General features: G+C 41.6%; 1 protein-coding gene across 30 annotated transcripts in view; it reads left to right on the plus strand.

Annotated features, from left to right (window-relative positions):
- The window catches only part of ABLIM1 (actin binding LIM protein 1), a 2317257-nt gene that overhangs the window by 2090742 nt on the left and 206549 nt on the right, over nucleotides 1-19966 (plus strand). For 15 of the 30 annotated variants that reach the window (XM_044055908.1, XM_044055914.1, XM_044055911.1 and 12 more), the window contains one exon: nucleotides 6112-6206. In XM_044055908.1, the coding sequence (XP_043911843.1) occupies nucleotides 6112-6206 (95 nt within the window). The remainder of the gene's footprint in view (nucleotides 1-6111; nucleotides 6207-19966) is intronic. The other 15 variants (XM_044055915.1, XM_044055925.1, XM_044055929.1 and 12 more) reach the window with 1 other exon arrangement.

Here is a 19966-nt window from a genome sequence, read left to right on the forward strand (position 1 = left end):
TACACAGAATGCAAAATACAAAATAGTAATACACTATATACAATTGATACAATGCAAGATAAAATTGTTAGAAGCAAAAATACAGGGTTTTTTTTTTGTTTAGCTAGAGCTGATAGAAACTCTAGGAGTTTATTTACAGTATAATGTAGTAGCTTGTGGAGAGAGAGTAAGTTAAGGGAAGCTATGTAGGATGGGAACAAGAGCATTCCCACTGTGAAGAGAGGTATGAGTGCAGTAAGGATTTGAAGGCAGAGAGACTTTCAGTGGTACGGATGAGAGGTGGGAGAGAATTCCAGTGTTGCGCTAGATTAAAGGATAATAGATGTTTACCTAGTGGTTGGGCAGGTTTATGCAATTCTATTAGGTTTTGTGATTTAGACCTTAGACATCTGTTAGGTTGATGTATTTAAAAAGTAGAGACAAGAGAAGGGCAGAGAGAGGGGCTAAAGATAATTTTGTGAGCTTGGATCAGTTGATTATAGGTGAGATAGTTGGGTAGCTCAAGCCAGTTCAATTGATGTAGGGAAATACAGTGATGGGTAGAGGATCTTTGGCCAGTTGCAAACTTTGAAATTTTGTAATAGCAGGAGTCGAGTTTCGACTTAAGGGAAGGTTGTAGACTAGTGAGGATAGAGGCTCCGTAAAGGAGGGAAGGGGTAAGGTATGTACTAGCTAGAGCAAGCCTGCAGGAAGGTGAGATGTAGCGGCTGTGGTGTTAAAGAAGGCCTAGTTTCGTATGTGTTTTTTTTTTATATTTGCATGAATGTGGCTATCAAACTTTAGTGGATCTTCAATAAGCACTCCTAGTAGTTTAGCAGTGGGGACTATTTCGAGGAGAGTATTAGTTTGGCTAGTGATAGAGTAAGGACTAGTAGTTTATCAGTGGGGGCTATTTCGAGGAGAGTATTAGTTTGGCTAGTGATAGAGTAAGGACTCCTAGTAATTTAGCAGTGGGAACTATTTCGAGTAGAGTATTAGTTTGACTAGTGATAGAGAATGAGGTTTTGTTGAGGGTGATGGCTCTAGATGGGGTAAATAACATTAGCTTAGTCTTGGTTGCATTGAGTGCCAAGAAGTTATTCAGCATCCATCGTTCAGCAGCTGTGAAGGCATTCTGGGTTACTTTTGCTAAAGAGGAAGTAGAGGTAGCAGAATAGACTATTGTCGAGTCATCGACGTATTGGATGAGGTTACTGTTAGGAATGGCATGGTGAAAGTCATTTATGAAGGTACTGAAGAGTAGGGGACCCAGAATTGAACCTTGGGGTACACCTGTGGGACAGTTTGGGAAGTGAGAACTAGCTTTTTTCCACTTGAACGCTTGTTGCCTGTTTGATAGGTAATGGCTGAACCAGTTGATAGTAGAGTGGGATAGGTTAAGTTTAGAAAGTTTAGTAAGGAGAAGGTTGTGAGAAATGGTGTCAAAGGTCTTTGAGAGGTCTAAGAGGAGGGTGGACACAATGCGACCAGTGTCACAGGCCTTATTAACAGTTTCCAGGGAGGCGAGGAGGGCAGTAGTGGTGCTGTGGCCAGGTCGGAATCCATGTTGTGTGGGAGTGATAAGGTTATTCCTTAGGAGGTAGGGTAGAAGTTGAAGGTAGATACATTTTTCGAGAAGTTTAGAAATGGGGGATAAGATAGCAACTAGTCGGAAGTGGGGGATGTCATTGTTCTTTCCTCCTTGATGGAGTGGAATAATAAATGCTTTTTTCCAGAGCTGCGGGACATGGCCCTCTGAGATTGATCTATTTATTACTATGGATATAGGATAGGCTATGGCATCTGCTGCAGTTTTTAGGAAGTAGGAGGGTATCTCGTCAGGGACATTAGAACATGCTTTCAGTTTTAGAAGTAGTTTCTTTATGTTGGAGATGGGGATGGGTTTAATGGAGAAAGGAGCAGATAGAGAACTGGGGTTAGAGGAGTAAAAAGGGGTGTGGGTAGGTGTGTATGGGGAAGTAGAGTTATTAGAGAATGAGGATGTTAGTTTAGCTGTGGAATCAATGAAGAATGAGTTACATTTGGAGGCTAATTCTAAGTCAGAGGCATTTGGGTCTGGGCATGGGTTCTCTTTTTTACCTGGGTTAAGGAGAGAGGCAATTCCATTCCAGATTTTTTTTGTTTTTTTTGGATTAGTATTATAGTTGGTTTGGAGTGTGGAAAAGTAGGCTTTGCGATCTGAGATGATAAGATATTTTGCTTTGTTACGAAGCGTTTTATATTTATTCAGGGCAATGCTGGTACTGGTTTTATGGAAGACTTTCCAGGCTTTATCTTGGAGCCGCATGACAAGTAAGATACCCTTAGTTAGCCATGGCACAGGGTACCCTTAGTTAGCCATAGCACAGTGTCGCTTTTTGAGCGTATTGTTCTCCAAGGGGCAAAGGAGTCAAGCAGGTGTAAGAAAGTTTTATTAAAGTAGGTTCATAGGTTCATAGGTTCATACTAGGCTATCTGCCCGAGGGCATTTACAAGCCTAGCCCATAGTTTTGTGGCTTACGCCACCCCTTTAGTATGGGGAACTATACCCATTATTTTGCTGTGCCTCTGTCGAGCAGTGACACTGAGGTAATCCCTGGGGTATATCTGCGATCTCCCATCCATTGGTCAAGATTTCTCTTGAACAAGGCCAGCGAGGTGCTCTGCCTCACATATACCGGGATTTTGTTCCACAGCATAGGGAGTCTTTGGGTGATGAATCTATCCCTCCAGCACGTCCTATTAATAGCCGTGTCGAGGTTTAAGTCTCCCGCCCTTGTGGCTCTGACGGATCTAGATTTTTTGAGGTGAAGCATATTCATCAAATCTGGGTTTGACATGGCCTTGTATGTCAGGCAATGGTCACCTCTGAGCAAGTGGTAAGCGACTGAATAGAGCTGGAGTTCTTTCAGTCAGGCAGCATAGGACAGATTTTTGAGACCCTTTATCCTTTTGGTGAGGAACTTTTGTGGCCTCTCCAGCTGCTGCAAGTGTCGGGTCAGATACATTCTGAATGGGGCATTGTACTCAATCATTGGTCTGATGAGTGATGAGTATAGGGAGACTATGACCTCCCTTGATCTAGATGTGAATCCCTTCATGATAAGGTGGGCAATGTAGAAGGTTTTCCTAACTACTTTAGCTACATGGGTGTCGAATGACAGGCTACTGTCAACTTGGGTCCCCAGGTCCCTGATAACTTCTTCTGTGCTCAGTGGATTGCCACCTATATGGTAGCTAGGGGTAACCTTGTTTTTCCCGAAGGGTATGACTATGCATTTTTTGGCATTTAACTTTAGGCCATGGCTCTGGCACCAGTTATCCATTTCTGTGAGACCCTTCTGAAGGATATCTGTGTCAGATGTGTTTTCGACTACAGCACCCAGTTTGCAGTCATCTGCAAACTTTGTCAGCCATAACCCTCCTGTGTTTGCTTGTACTTCGGAAAAGTAGATGCCAAACAAGAGTGGGCCCAGGACTGAGCCCTGTGGGACACCACTTGTGACAGGCTTTGAGTCTGACATGGCGCCAGCAACTCTGACCCTGTGGGTTCTGTCACTCAGCCAGTTTGCAACCCATCTTGTGATGTATGGGTTAACATTTAAGCTGATGAGTTTTTCAATGATACCCGAGTGGGGTATTGTATCGAAGGCCTTCGCCAGATCGAGATAGGCTGTATGGACTGCCTTTCCCTCATCAATGGCTTTGGTGACTGTTTCGAAAAAGTCAACCAAGTTTAAAAGGCATGATCTGCCTTTGACAAAGCCAAACTGGGTTGGATCCAAAGTCTGCAAATTCCCTATGTCTTTATTTATGAGGTCCATTATGATCCTCTCCATGGCTTTGCAGATAAGGCTTGTCAAGCTAATGGGCCGGTAATTTCCAGGGTCATTGGAGGCACCGCCTTTGTGAAGTGGGACCACAGTCGCAGTGCGCCACTCCCTGGGTACGTATCCAGAGATGAGACTATGATTAAACAGCTGTCCTAGCTGTGGGTTTAATTCCTCGTTGAGTTCGTGGAGCACACAGCCGGGGACACCATCAGGTCCCATGGATGCTGTGTTTTTTGCTTTGGAGAGAGCAGTTCTCACTTGGGCGTTAGAGATGTTTGGGGGGCTGCAATCGTTTGGTATAGATATCTCTCCTTTTGGGGGGGGAGAAGTTTGCACTGAACCTGTCAGCCAGTATGTTGGCAGTGTCTGTAGGATCAGTAATCTTCACATCATTTTGAACTAGTTCTGAGCATATCTGGGAGTTTCCTCCCAGGTTTCTAACATAGCTAAAGAAGGCCTTATGATTGTCTTTTGAGTCTTTAGCTATTTTTCTCTCAAAATTTGCTTTGGATGATTTTATGAGAGCTCTTAGTTTTTTACTTATAGTGATCAAAGGTGTCTTACCTTTTAAGGATTTTGCTCTATCTTGTAGTAGCTTCCTCCTTTTGTTGTAGAGTTTGTTTATGGCTGGGGTCCACCAGACTGGGCGCTTGCCTTTGGTACAAAGAGTCTTTGTTTTGCTTGGGATTGCCTTATCCATGCAGTCCTGCAGGTGCTGGTAGAAGGCATTTGTAAGTGATTCAGCGGCTTGAGTACTGTTCTCCGCCGGCTCGGGGCCTTAAAGGAGACCACACTAGTCTTTAGAAGTGTGAAGTCGGCTTTCGAAGTTCTTTACTGTGTTTTTTTTTATTTCAGGTGGGGGTGGGATGAGGACCTCCAGCGAGATTAGTTTGTGATCTGATCTCACCAGTGAGGGGGTATACTTCCGGTGTTGAACATTGTGCTCCCATGTCCGTGATGATGAGATCAAGTATGTTTTCTCCTCTTGTGGGGATGGTGACTAGTTGTTCCATGGCATTTGAGTTTATGAATTCCAGGAACTTTTGGACTAGGGTGTTTGGGCTTGAGTAGTGTTCCCAGTCTATATTAGGGTAATTGAAGTCACCTAGTATGATGGTGTTTGGAGATACATTTATCCCCTCCAGTGTTTTCAGGAAAGCCATGTGAGGTTCCTGAGTTTGTGAGGGTGGCCTGTAACATGCTACAATTTGCAGAGCAGTCTTGCCTATGGTTAATTGCACCTGGATGGTCTCCGATGCATCATGCGTTGCCACCAGTCTTGAGGTGTGGGTGTCCTTGATGAATATGGATACCCCCCCTCCTTTCTTGGTATTGTCCGGATTTTGGGGCCGGAACGTATGATATGAGGTAAAACCTGATAGTGCTGGGGTGCTCTCAGGAGCCTTGAACCAGGTTTCTGTCACAGCACAGACATCGATGTTCTCCATACTGAGAAGGGCCTTGAGTGCGTGCATTTTGAGATTTAGACTTCTGGCATTGAGCAGCATTACCCTTAGTTTTTTTCCTTTTTTGTGTTCTAGGGTGGTAGGTTTATAGGTAGGTGGTAGGTTTATAGGTCTGTAGGTAGGTAACAGCATTATCCAGGGACAGAGTTTTTATAGGATTCCAGTTTGTTCTTTTTAGTACATCTGAGAATTCATTAGGGTTAAAGTTTTTTAGGTACTGGCTAAAGGTATAGGTATGGGTTAGTTGTAGGGATGAGGGAACCCGATGGGCAAAGATGGGAAGGTGGTCACCTAGTGGGTCTGGAAAGATACCACCATTAGTGATATAGTGGGGATGTGAGACTAGAATCCAGTCCAGGGTGCTCCCAGAGAGAAGGTCTTTGGAAGGTCTGGTTGTTGAGGTAATAAGCTGAGAGAATGTATAAAGATTGATATTTATGGAGTTGGTAGGAGATTGAATTGTGGCCCAATTAATGTTAACGTCACCCAAAATTATGGTTTAATTCATAATGTTTTATCTGGATATTTGTCCATTTCCCCTTGTTATTATGTACTTATTACAAATGTTTTTTGAAATTTGCACTGGCGCAACCAAATGAAACTGAGGATTGTTTTTACAAGCACCATGCAGTTTGCATTTATAACACAATAGGTTTTGGTGACAGTATGACTCTATGGTACTATTATTATTTGTTTTCTCTGTTGCATTTAATACACAATACTGCATTTTTGTCATGGAGTACAGATGAGTACCTCACAACATGTTGAAATAATTAAAAAAATATACTAGTTCCTTTTAAATGTAATAAAATGGAATATGATTTTATAATAAGCAGGATCGGATATGCGTCGCCGATCGACTGGTAGGGAAGAGGAAGATGAAGAGTTGCAGAGACGTCGACAGCTTCAAGAGGAACACCTAAACAAGGTATGGAACTGTAAACAGTTTAATTTGAGTAACCTAAGTCGAGACAAGGTGAGGAAAGACAGTACGTTTTGAGTTTTGCAAGAAAAGAATATTAGGTAGGAATATTTGGGAATATTTTGTGAAAAGTCCATCTGTTTCTAAAGAGTATACAGACTGTAAAACAAAAAAATATTTGAACATCACTTCAAAAATTCATTCCCATGAAAGAAACTATACGATGTCCTTCAAGGATGCATCTGCAGTCCTTACAAATGGGTTGTCCTGTCGTCAGGCAGCCCTTCGGTCGGCCGGATTCCAAAGTCTGGGTCTGGCCTCGGCTGGTGTCGCACTTCACCCGACGTCATAGCTGCAGTTATTCGGGTATAAAGGCATCAGCCGACGCCATTTTCCTCAGTCTTTCTTGCCGCGTGGCGCCCGAAGCAGAAGCTGTTCGCAAGTGCCGGTCGGTCAGAACCAGAGATTACTACTACCGAATTCTTCTACTACTACCGAAGACTTCTAAAAAGCTAAGTACCCCGTTGGGGACTCTTTCTTGCCTCAGCCGTTGTCAAAAAAAGTGAATAACTGTTTAACTTGTGGGAAACAAATACCTCATAAAGATTTCCACTCTTACTGCTTACCTTGTTTAGGCCCAGACCACGACGTAGCAGCTTGTCTAGCCTGTGCTTCTTTTAACTGATGGACGCTTAGACGTCGGTCAGAATTTGCTGAGGAGATTTTCGGCTCCGATTTTGCTTACATTATGCCGTCGGATCCTCCGACTACGCAAATATCAAAAAAGCGCAAGGAAAAGGACCGACACTCGCGGTCTGCGGTTTCGGCCGAAACCGCGGTTAGGCCAACCGCGAGTGTCTCGGTTTCGGCTGAAACCGAGCAAGCGGTTCTTCCTTCAGCCGAAAACTTACCTCCTACCGAGGCCTCTTCCAACCTCGTGGAATCGGCTTCTGATTTACCTTCTGCTCAGGCAGTTTCTCAGGAATTATCTGACACTATCCCCTTGGATATCTCCACCCCTGCACGTGGAGCTGCTAGGCCACCTGCAGCCATGTCCATTAAGGCTTTTGCCAGGGCTAAAGCAGCTAAAACTACTAAATCTGTGCCTGCTAAGACCCCCTCTCACAGGCCTAGCTCTAGTTCACAAATGCTTAGTCTAGCAGAGGATCTCATTTCTTTAATCCGGGGATCCCAATCTCACACAGACAGGGCCTCTCACCCACCTCCAGAGAAGAGGCCTAGAGCAGAGCCCCCTGAACCAGTTTCTACAGATGATTCCTCTGATGATTCAGATAATACTAACCCTCCAGAGGCTTCTTTCTCTCCTTATGAAGACTCTGATGCTGAAGAGTCCATCCCTTCTGCCTCTCCGCCTGAGGAATTTTCCTTTGGGGAAACCTTGCATGGTATGAGGGAACGATTTCAGTGGCAGGGCCAGGATTTCTCAGACTCTAGGAAGAGGCTTAGAACCTTTCTGCATTTACCACAACATAGGCCTTTAGCCATTCCTCCAGTTCTCTCTGTTGTAGATGATGCATTTAATGATGCTTGTACTGCTCCTGATTCACTTCCACCGGCCCTTGCTAAGCCCGATAGGTACTACAGGGTTCCGGATACTCATCATCATTTGTATAAAGCTCCTTTTGCAGATCCCGAGACTATCTCCCAAGGTCCTAAGGCTGTAGCAGCTACCTCTGCCAAAAACCCCCTCCCCTCTGAAAGGGAATCCAGGTCCTTAGAGAGATGGGGTAAAAAGTTTACACTTCTGCAACTCTTTCAGCTAGAGCATTGAACTGTCAATTCCACATGATCCAGTATCAAGAATTTATGCTAGACCAGTTAACCAAAAAGTTGTCCTCAGATGAACCATTAGACAAAAAATCTGTTCAGGAAATGGTACATAACATTCAGCAGGTCAGTAACCATTCCTTAAAATGCGGCTATGATGCACTGGAAGCCTCCTTCAGATCAGCCATGACTGGCACAGTTATCAGAAGGCTTGCATGGTTAAAAGAGCAGGCCTTACCAGACCATGTGAAATCCAAATTACTAGATGCTCCCATGGATAAAATCAATTTGTTTGGCTCTCCTGCACAACAGGTGCTCAAGAAGATGGAAGAGAAGGCAAAATCTGTCCAGACAGTGAAAGATTTCTTACAGGTCCAACCTCCAAGGTTTAGCAGGAATTGGCCCTCCAAGAATTGGTCCTTTCCCGACTCCTCCAGAGCCCAGAGAGGCAGGAATAGGCGTTCAAGAGGCTGAAGTCAATCCAGAGGTGCCTACAGGGGACGCCAGTGGCAGGGTAACAACCAGCGAGGTGCAGCCACGGACACAGCCACCACCACTACTACAGGACAATCACAGTGACTTGGTTCTAGCACTGCCTACCAGGGAACAACTAAAAGCACCCTTGGGCGGGAAGCTAGCTTTATTTTCAGTAAACAGGCATTACATCACAAGAGACAAGTGGATTTTGCAGACAATAGACCAAGGTTACAGGTTTCACTTCCATACTCTACCAGGAAAGAGAGGAATGCCAAACCTACCTCCAAATCAAAAGGCAGAAGCTCTAAAACAAATATCTCAATTATTAAAAATGAGAGCTGTGGAAAAGGTACCATCTATGGAGCAAGGACAGGGATTTTACTCCAGACTCTTCCTGGTACCAAGAAAAGAAAGCAAATGGAGACCTATTCTCGACCTGTCCGCTTTAAACACATTCCTCATTGTTCCAAAATTCAAAATGCTGACCCTACAGCAGCTTCTTCCCATGCTGGGCAAGGAGTCTTGGCTGGTAACTCTAGATCTCAAGGAGGCATACCTGCACGTCCCCATACGACCAAATTGCAGAAGATACCTCAGATTTCTTGCAGGATCAGAGCATTATCAATTCTCAGCATTGCCCTTTGGCTTATCTACTGCGCCCAGAGTGTTCACGAAATGCCTGGCATCAGTAATTGCTCATTGCAGGCTCCAGGGAATCCAAATCTACCCTTACCTGGACGACTGCCTGATACAAGCGGACAACAAAATCAAGTTAGCAGAAGACTTGAAAAGGGTCATTCATCTACTGCAAGCCCTGGGATACACAGTCAATATAAAAAAGTCAAGGCTGATAACCATCCCAAAGGATAACCTTCTTGGGTGCAGAGCTGGACACATCGAAGCAAATGGCATTCCTAACAGTAGAAAAACAGGAGCAACTCCCTCTATACTTCTTGGCATTAACAAAGCAGAACCATCTAACAGCAAGAAAAGTCCTGCAAGCCTTGGGTTTCATGGCATCCTGCATAATATTGGTTCCACAAGCCAGACTGCATATGAGAAAGCTACAGTGGTACCTAAGGAATTTATGGTCTCAGCACAAGCACAGCCTAGAAACCCAAATTCCAATAATTCCATGCCTGAAGCAAGAATTCCAATGGTGGGCTCAGGCCTGTCAATCAAACAAAGGATTGCCCTTCCACAACACTCAACCAAGCCAAGCCATTACCACGGACACCTCAGACCTCGGTTGGGGGGCCCACATGCTAGACAAGTGCATACAAGGCTTATGGACTCAAGACCAGCTGCACCTACACATAAATCAAAAGGAAATGCTGGCAGTAAAACTGGCAATTCAGACATTCAGACCATTTCTTCGACCAGGTCAACTATTGATAAGGACAGACAACACCACAGTTATGTGGTACATCAACAAACAGGGAGGCACACATTCGTACCCTCTATGCCGGATGGCAATGGATCTCTGGAATGTGGCCCTGAGTTACAACGTTCAGTTACAAGCAATTTTTGTACCAGGAAAAGAAAACATTCTAGCAGACATACTAAGCAGGACTACCGCGGATGCCCACGAATGGATGCTGCATCCGGACATCTTCAAAATCATTACAAGAAAATGGGGACTTCCTCAAATAGACTTATTTGCATCCCCACGCAATCACCAACTAAAGAAATTCTGCACAAGGACATACCACCCACTTGCTTGGAAGGTGGACTCCCTATCTTTCAGTTGGAAAAACCTGACAGCATATGCATTCCCACCACTTCCTTTGATGCACAAGGTGCTATTGAAGATCAAGGAGGACCGTCCAAGGATCATCCTGATAGCTCCAGACTGGCCAAGACAACATTGGTACCCATTACTGAGGAGCATGTCTCGGGAACAAATATGGCACCTACCCCTTGTTCCCTTGCTGTTAACACAGAACAACTACAACACCCTGCATCCAAACCTGAAAACACTGCAGCTAACTGCCTGGAACATTGCATAAGAACAAATAACCCAAATTTATCCCAAAGGGTAAAAGACATTATCTTGGAGGCTCGCAGACCCTCAACAAGAAAGAATTATTTAGCAAAATGGAAAAGATATTTCATTTGGAGTACTGCAAAAGGAGAAAATGTGTCACTGGTAAACATAGCCAACATCCTGGAATACTTGGCAGAGCTCTTCCACAAAGGCCTGTCCTATTCTTCCATCAAGATTCATGCATCAGCTATTTCAGCAGAATACGACTTGGATCCTCCAGTCTTCTCCCATCCTCTGCTCAGGCAGTTTCTGAGAGGAATTAAAAATGTAAAACCGCCTAGGAAGCCACCATTGCCAGCATGGGACTTGAACTTTGTGCTAGAAAAGTTGACACTTCCTCCTTTCGAACCAGCAGCAACAGCAGAATTACAATACTTATCATGGAAAACTGCTTTCCTGTTGGCAATCACTTCAGCAAGAAGGGTATCTGAGCTACAGGAACTAATGCCAGTACAGCCCTTCCTGATCTTCCACGAAGATAGAGTATCCATGAGAACTAATCCTACTTTTATGCCTAAGGTGGTCTCCAGAGAATCTTTGAATCAGGCTATCCACCTACCTACATTCTTCCCCAACCCTCAGAACAGGGGAGAAAGGCTGTTGCATACCTTGGATGTGCATAGACAATTACGCTACTACCTAGACAGGACCAAGGGCAATAGGAAAACTGACCAGCTTCTGGTAGCATATGCAACAGGAATGGAAGGAAAAGCAATTTCAAAACAGACAATCTCCAAGTGGATAGGAAATTGCATTAGATTTTGTTACTCCTACCACGGAAAGAAAACTCCAGAAAACATCAGGCCTCACTCTACAAGGGCTACAGCCACTACCACAGCTTTTCTACGAGGAGTGGCTACCAAAGACATTTTAGAGGCTGCTACTTGGAGCTCCGTGCATACATTTGCCAAGCATTATAATTTACCTTTATACTCCAGATCCCGAGCAGGTTTTGCCATTGCTGTTTTGCAAGGGATCTTAACTACACCATAATTTTATTTCTCCTCCTTCCCCAGTCTTGCTATGGTATTCTACCCATTTGTAAGGACTGCAGATGCATCCTTGAAGGACATAGTACAGTTTTGTACCTACCATAAATGTAGATGTCCGATAGGAATGCATCTGCAGTCAGGATTACCCACCCTCCTTCCCCTCTGTGGTACTCCTAGGGTATTTGCCCATCTTGTAGCTAGCTGGGGGAATCTATTATGGTGTATTTGTTTGTATTTCTTTGTATATATGTACATACATGCCTATTTTTTGTTTGCTCTCTACTATTTGGAATCATTTACTTTTATCCAAATTGAGCCTTCCTAGAGGGCACCTGGCATCTGGGGCAAGAAACACTGAGGAAAATGGCGTCGGCTGATGCCTTTATACCCGAATAACTGCAGCTATGACGTCGGGTGAAGTGCGACACCAGCCGAGGCCAGACCCAGACTTTGGAATCCGGCCGACCGAAGGGCTGCCTGACGACAGGACAACCCATTTGTAAGGACTGCAGATGCATTCCTATCGGACATCTACATTTATGGTAGGTACAAAACTTTACTTTTTGTGCCTTTTGCATCACTTTTGAATATAAAATAGGGGGAAATACTTTTTATAATGATAAATATCTCATTTCAATTGCTTTACTTTTGCATTATTTTTTTTAAAAAACATTGCATGTGGGAATGTGGTTTCCACTATGAGTGGACAAAAGTGAATGCACCAAGTATTAGAATCTTTAATTGCATTTGCCAAAAAAAGTGCTGAAAAATACTTTTCAGAGTTTTTTGCAGGAGAGGACAAGGCCCCCTGCACCCCCCCCCCAAACTTTTATATGTCATCTCCAAGTGAGATGGTCAAACTTCCCCCCCAAAAAATCACTGCTTGTACAATTCGACAATGATTTTATGTGAAGGAACTTTGTCCGTCGACAGGTTGAACCTCTTGCAGTTGAAACTTGAGAATTCAGTCTTCATTCTCTAGGAGGTTACCCAGGAATGTGTTTAGAGCTATAACTGGATAATTCATTTGAGGTCATTGTACAAAAGAATAAACAACAAACATCTATCCTTATTATGAAATCTTTGTAAATAATGAGATTACAAAAAAAAGTTGTTAGCCTGACAAGATGACCTATTTTCTGAGAAGACTCCCCTGCCCATTATGCTACCTTCTGAAGAATCATTGGTAGAGAATGAGTAGGAGACTTCAGCAAGGAAAATTGTGGAACAGAAGAGGCTTCCCATAGTTCAGTCTGTTAGGACTGCATGCAGTAGAGATGTCATCAAGTGTGCACAGTGAATCCCTTTGGAATGAATCTAATAGCAGAATGACTACAGTAAATTGATATTCTACATGTGGAAAATGTTAAAGGGAGTACTGTGAAGGAGTTGTTTCATTCTCAGGCTATGGTACAGAGGGTCATGGTGCTGTGTCCAGTGCTGGAGGTAACCAAGGAACAGAAAGACAGTTTCAGTGAGATTCTTGCACAGGATATGTAAATGGAAGATGCCAGATTTTAGACAAAATTATGCCCAGTTCAAATTCAGATAAAGTTGGTGCTGCTAGTGAGGAATCTGAGGTCTGAGATGAATATGAAATGTCATTGGTGCAGTGTTGAAATCTTACATGCTTTTTAAAGTTCTTATAAGAGGATAGCCCTATTGGATAACTATGTATTTTGGAGTACAGTCTTTTAAACATTAGGCATTCATTAGACTTATCTAATGCTGACCATTTAGGGTGTGTCTCAAGACTAAAGATACATATTATTTGTGAAGTGTAACAGGCACAAATCAGGGACACTCTAGCAGGTTTTTATCTCAATAACATCATATTCACTCTAGCAATATCTTTTTTTCATAAAAAAGATATTATGAGGGAACTGAATGTATAACAAACTGTTAAATGTCTCTACTGGAAAATCAAAGGCATATATGTTGTGGACTTGGGGAAACTAGTTCTAAAGATTTTAGGTAACCAATTAATAATACTAGATACAAGGCAACCAAAAAACAGTTTTGAGTATCAGGTCATAGGACATGTAAAAGCAAATGGTAATTAGATTTTTGTCAGTAGTGTGGGCAGGGAGAACATACAAAAGAAAACTGCTTGAAGAAATGCACACAGTATATGCAGCAAGTCATATTACGGTATATGTAGCGAGTCATGTTACGGTATATGCAGTGAGTCATGTTACAGTATATACAATGAGTCATATTACAGTATATGCAGTGAATCACGTTACAATATATGCAGCAAGATGTTACAGTATATGCAGTGAATCATGTTACAGTATGTGCAGCTAGTCCTGTTAAAGTATATGCAGCTAGTCCTGTTACAGTATATGCAGTGAATAACATTACAGTATATGCATATAGTCATGTTACAGTATATATAGCTAGTCCTGTTACAATATATGCAGCTAGTTATATTACGGTATATTCAGGTAGTCATGTTACAGTATATGTAGGTAGTCATATTACAGTATATGCAGATAGTCCTGTTACAGTATATTCAACTAGTCATGTTACAGTGTATGCAGCGAGCCATGTTACATTATACACAGTGAGTTATGTTATGGTGTATGCAGTGAGTCATGTTATAGTATATGCAGCTAATCATGTTGCAGTGTATGCAGCGAGCCATGTTACATTATATGCAGTGAGTCACGTTATGGTATATGCAGCAAGTCATGTTACAGTGTATGCAGTGAGCCATGTTACATTATACTCAGCGAGTCATGTTATGGTATATGCAGTGAGTCATGTTACTTTATATGCAGTGAGTCATGTTACGGTATATGCAGCTAATCATGTTACAGTATACACAGGTAGGCATGTTACACACTGTATGTAGAGCAAGTCATGTTACAGTATATGCAGAGAATCATGTTACAGTATATGCAGCTAGGCATGTTACAGTACTGTATATACAGCGGGTCATGTTACGATATATGCAGCTTGTCATGTTATGGTATATGCAGCGAGTCATGTTACTTTATATGCAGTGAGTCATGTTACAGTATATGCAGCTAATCATGTTACAGGATACACAGGTAGGCATGTTACAGTACTGTATGTAGAGCAAGTTATGTTACAGTATATGCAGTGAATCATGTTACAGTATATGCAGCTACAGTACTGTATATACAGCGGGTCATGTTACGGTATATGCAACTTCTCATGTTATGGTATATGCAACTAGTCATGTTACAGTATATGCAGTGAGTCATGTTACGGTATATGCAGCGAGTCATGTTACAATATATGCAGCTAGTCATGTTACAGTATATGCAGTGACTCATGTTACAGTATACACAGCTAGTTATGTTACAGTATATGTAGTGAATCACATTACAGTATATGCAGCTAGTCATGTTATGGTGTATGCAGTGAGTCATCTTACAGTATATGCAGCGAGTCATGTTAAGGTATGTGCAGCTAGTCATGTTACAGTATATGCAGTGACTCACGTTACAGTATACACAGCTAGTCATGTTACAGTATATGCAGCGAATCACATTACAGTATATGTTGCTAGTCATGTTACAGTATATGCAGTGAGTCATCTTACAGTATATGCAGCAAGTCATTTTAAGGTATGTGCAGTTAGTCATGTTACAGTATATGCAGACAGTCATGTTACGGTATACACAGCAAGTCATGTTACAGTATATACAGCTAGTTATGTTACAGTATATGTAGCTAGGCATGTTACAGTATATACAGCAAGTCGTTACAGTATATGCAGCTAGTCATGTTATGGTATATGTAGCTAGTCACATTACGATATATGCAGATAGTCATGTTACAGTATATGCAGCGAGTTGTGTTACAGAAAATGGACCTAGTCGTGTTAAGGTATATGCAGCTAGTCATGTTACAGTATATGCAGTGAGTCATGTTACAATATATGTAGCTAGTCATGTTACAGGATATGCAGCTAGTCATTTTACAGTTAATGTAGCTAGTCGTGTTACAGTATATTCTGCTAGTCATGTACGATATAAGCAGCTAGTCACATTATAGCATATGCAGCGAGTCATGTTACAGTATATGCAGCTAGTCATGTTACAATATATGCAGCTAGTCATGTTACAGTATATGCAGTGACTCATGTTACAGTATACACAGCTAGTTATGTTACAGTATATGCAGCAAATCACATTACAGTATATGTTGCTAGTCATGTTACAGTATATGCAGTGAGTCATGTTACGGTATATGCAGCGAGTCATGTTACAATATATGCAGCTAGTCATGTTACAGTATATGCAGTGACTCATGTTACAGTATACACAGCTAGTTATGTTACAGTATATGCAGCGAATCACAATACAGAATATGTTGCTAGTCATGTTACAGTATATGCAGTGAGTCATCTTACAGTATATGCATCGAGTCATTTTAAGGTATGTGCAGTTAGTCATGTTACAGTATATGCAGACAGTCATGTTACGGTATACACAGCTAGTCATGTTACAGCATATACAGCTAGTCATGTTACAGTATATGTAGCTAGGCATGTTACAGTATATACAGCAAGTCGTTACAGTATATGCAGCTAGTCATGTTATGGTATATGTAGCTAGTCACATTACAATATATGCAGATAGTCATGTTACAGTATATGCAGCGAGTCGTGTTACAGAAAATGGACCTAGTCGTGTTAAGGTATATGCAGCTAGTCATGTTACAGTATATGCAGTGAGTCATGTTACAGTATATGTAGCTAGTCATGTTACAGGATATGCAGCTAGTCATTTTACAGTTTATGTAGCTAGTCATGTTACAGTATATTCAGCTAGTCATGAACGGTATAAGCAGCTAGTCACATTATAGCATATGCAGCGAGTCATGTTACAGTATATGCAGCTAGTCATGTTACAATATATGCAGCTAGTCATGTTACAGTAAATGCAGTGACTCATGTTACAGTATACACAGCTAGTTATGTTACAGTATATGCAGCAAATCACATTACAGTATATGTTGCTAGTCATGTTACAGTATATGCAGTGACTCATGTTACGGTATATGCAGCGAGTCATGTTACAATATATGCAGCTAGTCATGTTACAGTATATGCAGTGACTCATGTTACAGTATACACAGCTAGTTATGTTACAGTATATGCAGCAAATCACATTACAGTATATGTTGCTAGTCATGTTACAGTATATGCAGCGAGTAATGTTACAATATATGCAGCTAGTCATGTTACAGTATATGCAGTGACTCATGTTACAGTATACACAGCTAGTTATGTTACAGTATATGCAGCGAATCACATTACAGTATATGTTGCTAGTCATGTTACAGTATATGCAGTGAGTCATCTTACAGTATATGCATCGAGTCATTTTAAGGTATGTGCAGTTAGTCATGTTACAGTATATGCAGACAGTCATGTTACGGTATACACAGCTAGTCATGTTACAGTATATACAGCTAGTCATGTTACAGTATATGTAGCTAGGCATGTTACAGTATATACAGCAAGTCGTTACAGTATATGCAGCTAGTCATGTTATGGTATATGTAGCTAGTCACATTATGATATATGCAGATAGTCATGTTACAGTATATGCAGCGAGTCGTGTTACAGAAAATGGACCTAGTCGTGTTAAGGTATATGCAGCTAGTCATGTTACAGTATATGCAGTGAGTCATGTTACAGTATATGTAGCTAGTCATGTTACAGGATATGCAGCTAGTCATTTTACAGTTTATGTAGCTAGTCATGTTACAGTATATTCAGCTAGTCATGTTACGGTATAAGCAGCTATTATAGCATATGCAGCGAGTCATGTTACAGTATATGCAGCTAGTCATGTTACAGTATATGTAGCTAGACATGTTACAATGTATGTAGCTAGGCATGCTACAGTATATACATCAAGTTGTTACAGTATATGCAGCTAGTCCTGTTACAGTATACACAGCTAGTCAGGTATTGTATATGCAGCTAGTCATGTTACAGTATATGCAGCTAGTGAAGTTACAATATATGCAGCGAATCACATTAAAGTAGATGCAGAGAGTCCTGTTACACTATACACAGCTAGTCATGTTACCGAAAATGCAGCTAGTCATGTACTGTATATGCAGCTAGTCATGTTACAGTATATGCAGCTAGTGATGTTAGTATATGCAGCAAGCCACATTATGGTATATGCAGATAGTCATGTTACAGTATCTGCAGTGAGTCATGTTACAGTATATGCAGCGAGTCATGTTACAGTATATGCAGCTAGTCACATTATGGTATATGCAGATAGTCATGTTAGAGTATATGCAATAAGTCATGTTACAGAAAATGCATCTAGTCATGTTAAGGTATATGCAGCTAGTCATGTTACAGTATATGCAACAACTCATGCTGCAGTATATGTAGCTAGGCATGTTACAGTATATACAGCAAATCATTACACTATATGCAGCTAGTCATGTTATGGTATATGCAGCTAATCATGTTGCAGTATATGCAGCTAGGCATGTTACAATATATGCAGCAAGTCATATTATGGTATATGCAGCTAGTCACGTTACAGTATATGCAGCTAGTCACGTTACAGTATATGCAGCTAATCATGTCATGGTATATACAGCTAGGCATGTTACAATATATGCAGCGAGTCATGTTATGGTATATGCAGCTAGTCATGTTACAGTATATGCAGTGAGTCAAGTTACATTATATGCAGCAAGTCACGTTACAGTATATACAGATAGTCATGTTACAGTATATGCAGTGTCATGTTACATTATATGCAACTAGTCACATTACAGTATATGCAGCTAGTCTTGTTACAGCATAAGCAGTGAGTCATGTTACAGAATATGCAGTGAGTCATGTTATTGGATATGCAGCTAGTCATGTTACAGTATATGCAGAGTCATATTACAGTATATGCCGATAGTCATAGGTTCATAGGTTAGTACTAGGCTATCAGCTCTAGGGGCTATACAAGCCTAGCCATAACATGTTACAGTATATGCAGTGTCATGTTACATTATATGCAACTAGTCACATTACAGTATATGCAGCTAGTCTTGTTACAGCATAAGCAGTGAGTCATGTTACAGTATATGCAGTGAGTCATGTTACAGTATATGCACCTAGTCATGTTACAGTATAAGCAGTAAGTCATGTTACAGAATATGCAGCAGTCACGTTACAGTATATGCAATGAGTCATGTTACGGTATATGCAGAGACTCATGTTACGGTATATGCTGTGAGTCATGCTACGGTATATGCTGTGAGTCATGTTACGGTATATGCTGTGAGTCACGTTACAGTATATGCTGTGAGTCATGTTACAGTATATGCAGCTAGTCTTGTTACAGCATATGCAGTGAATCATGTTGCAGTATATACAGCAAATCAAGTTACATTATATGTAGTTAGTCACGTTACAGTTTATGCAACTAGTCATATTACAGTATATGCAGCAAGTCATGTTACAGTATCTGCAGCTAGTCATGTTACATTATATGCAGTGAATCACATTATACTATATGCAGCTAGTCATGTTACAGTACATGCAGCGAATCTTGTTACAGTATATGCAATGAGTCACATTACGGTATATGCAGCTAATCATGTTGTATTATATGCAGCTAGGTATCTTACAGTATATGCTGTGAGTCTTGTTACAATATATGCAGTGAGTCATGTAACAGTATATGGAGTGAGTCTTGTTACAGTATATGCAGCAAATCATGTTACAGTATATGCAGCTAGTCATATTGCAGTATATGCTGTGAGTCATTTTACAGTATATGCAGCTAGTCATGTTAAAATATATGCAGTGAGTCATGTTACAGTATATGTTGCGAGTTATGTTATGGGATATGCAGCGAGTCATGTTACAGTCTATGCAGTGAGTCGTGTTACAGTATATGCAGCTAATCATAGGTTCATAGGTTCATACTAGGCTATCTGCCCTAGGGCATTTATAAGCCTAGCCAGAGTATGTTTGGCTTTCGCCACCCATTTTAAATTAATTTTGCTATGCCCTTTTTCGAGGTTAGTATACTGTGCCTCTGTCTAACAGTGACACAGAAGTGATACCCGGGGTAAACCTACGATCCCCTATCCACTCATCAAGATTCCTCTTGAAGAGAGTCAATGAGGGACTCTGCCTAACCTGGACTGGGATTTTATTCCAGACTGAAGGGAGCCTCTGGGTTATGAATCTGTCCCTCCAGCATGTCCTATTTATTTCAGTGCTGAGGTTCAAGTCTCTCGAGCGCGTAGCTCGATGGGATTTGGATTTTCTGAGGTGCAGCATGTCCATTAATTCCGGGTTGGACATGGCTTTATACGTCAGGCACAGATCGCCTCTGAACAGGCGGTATGCCACTGAGTAGAGCTGGAGTTTCTTTAGCAGCATATGGCATCTGTTTGAGCCCTTTGATCCTCTTGGTGAGGTACTTTTGGGGTCTTTCCAGTTG

Source organism: Protopterus annectens, chromosome 14.part0 (genome assembly GCF_019279795.1).
Source record: "Protopterus annectens isolate FY-2018-M chromosome 14.part0, PAN1.0, whole genome shotgun sequence".
Taxonomy (NCBI): Eukaryota; Metazoa; Chordata; order Ceratodontiformes; family Protopteridae; genus Protopterus; species Protopterus annectens.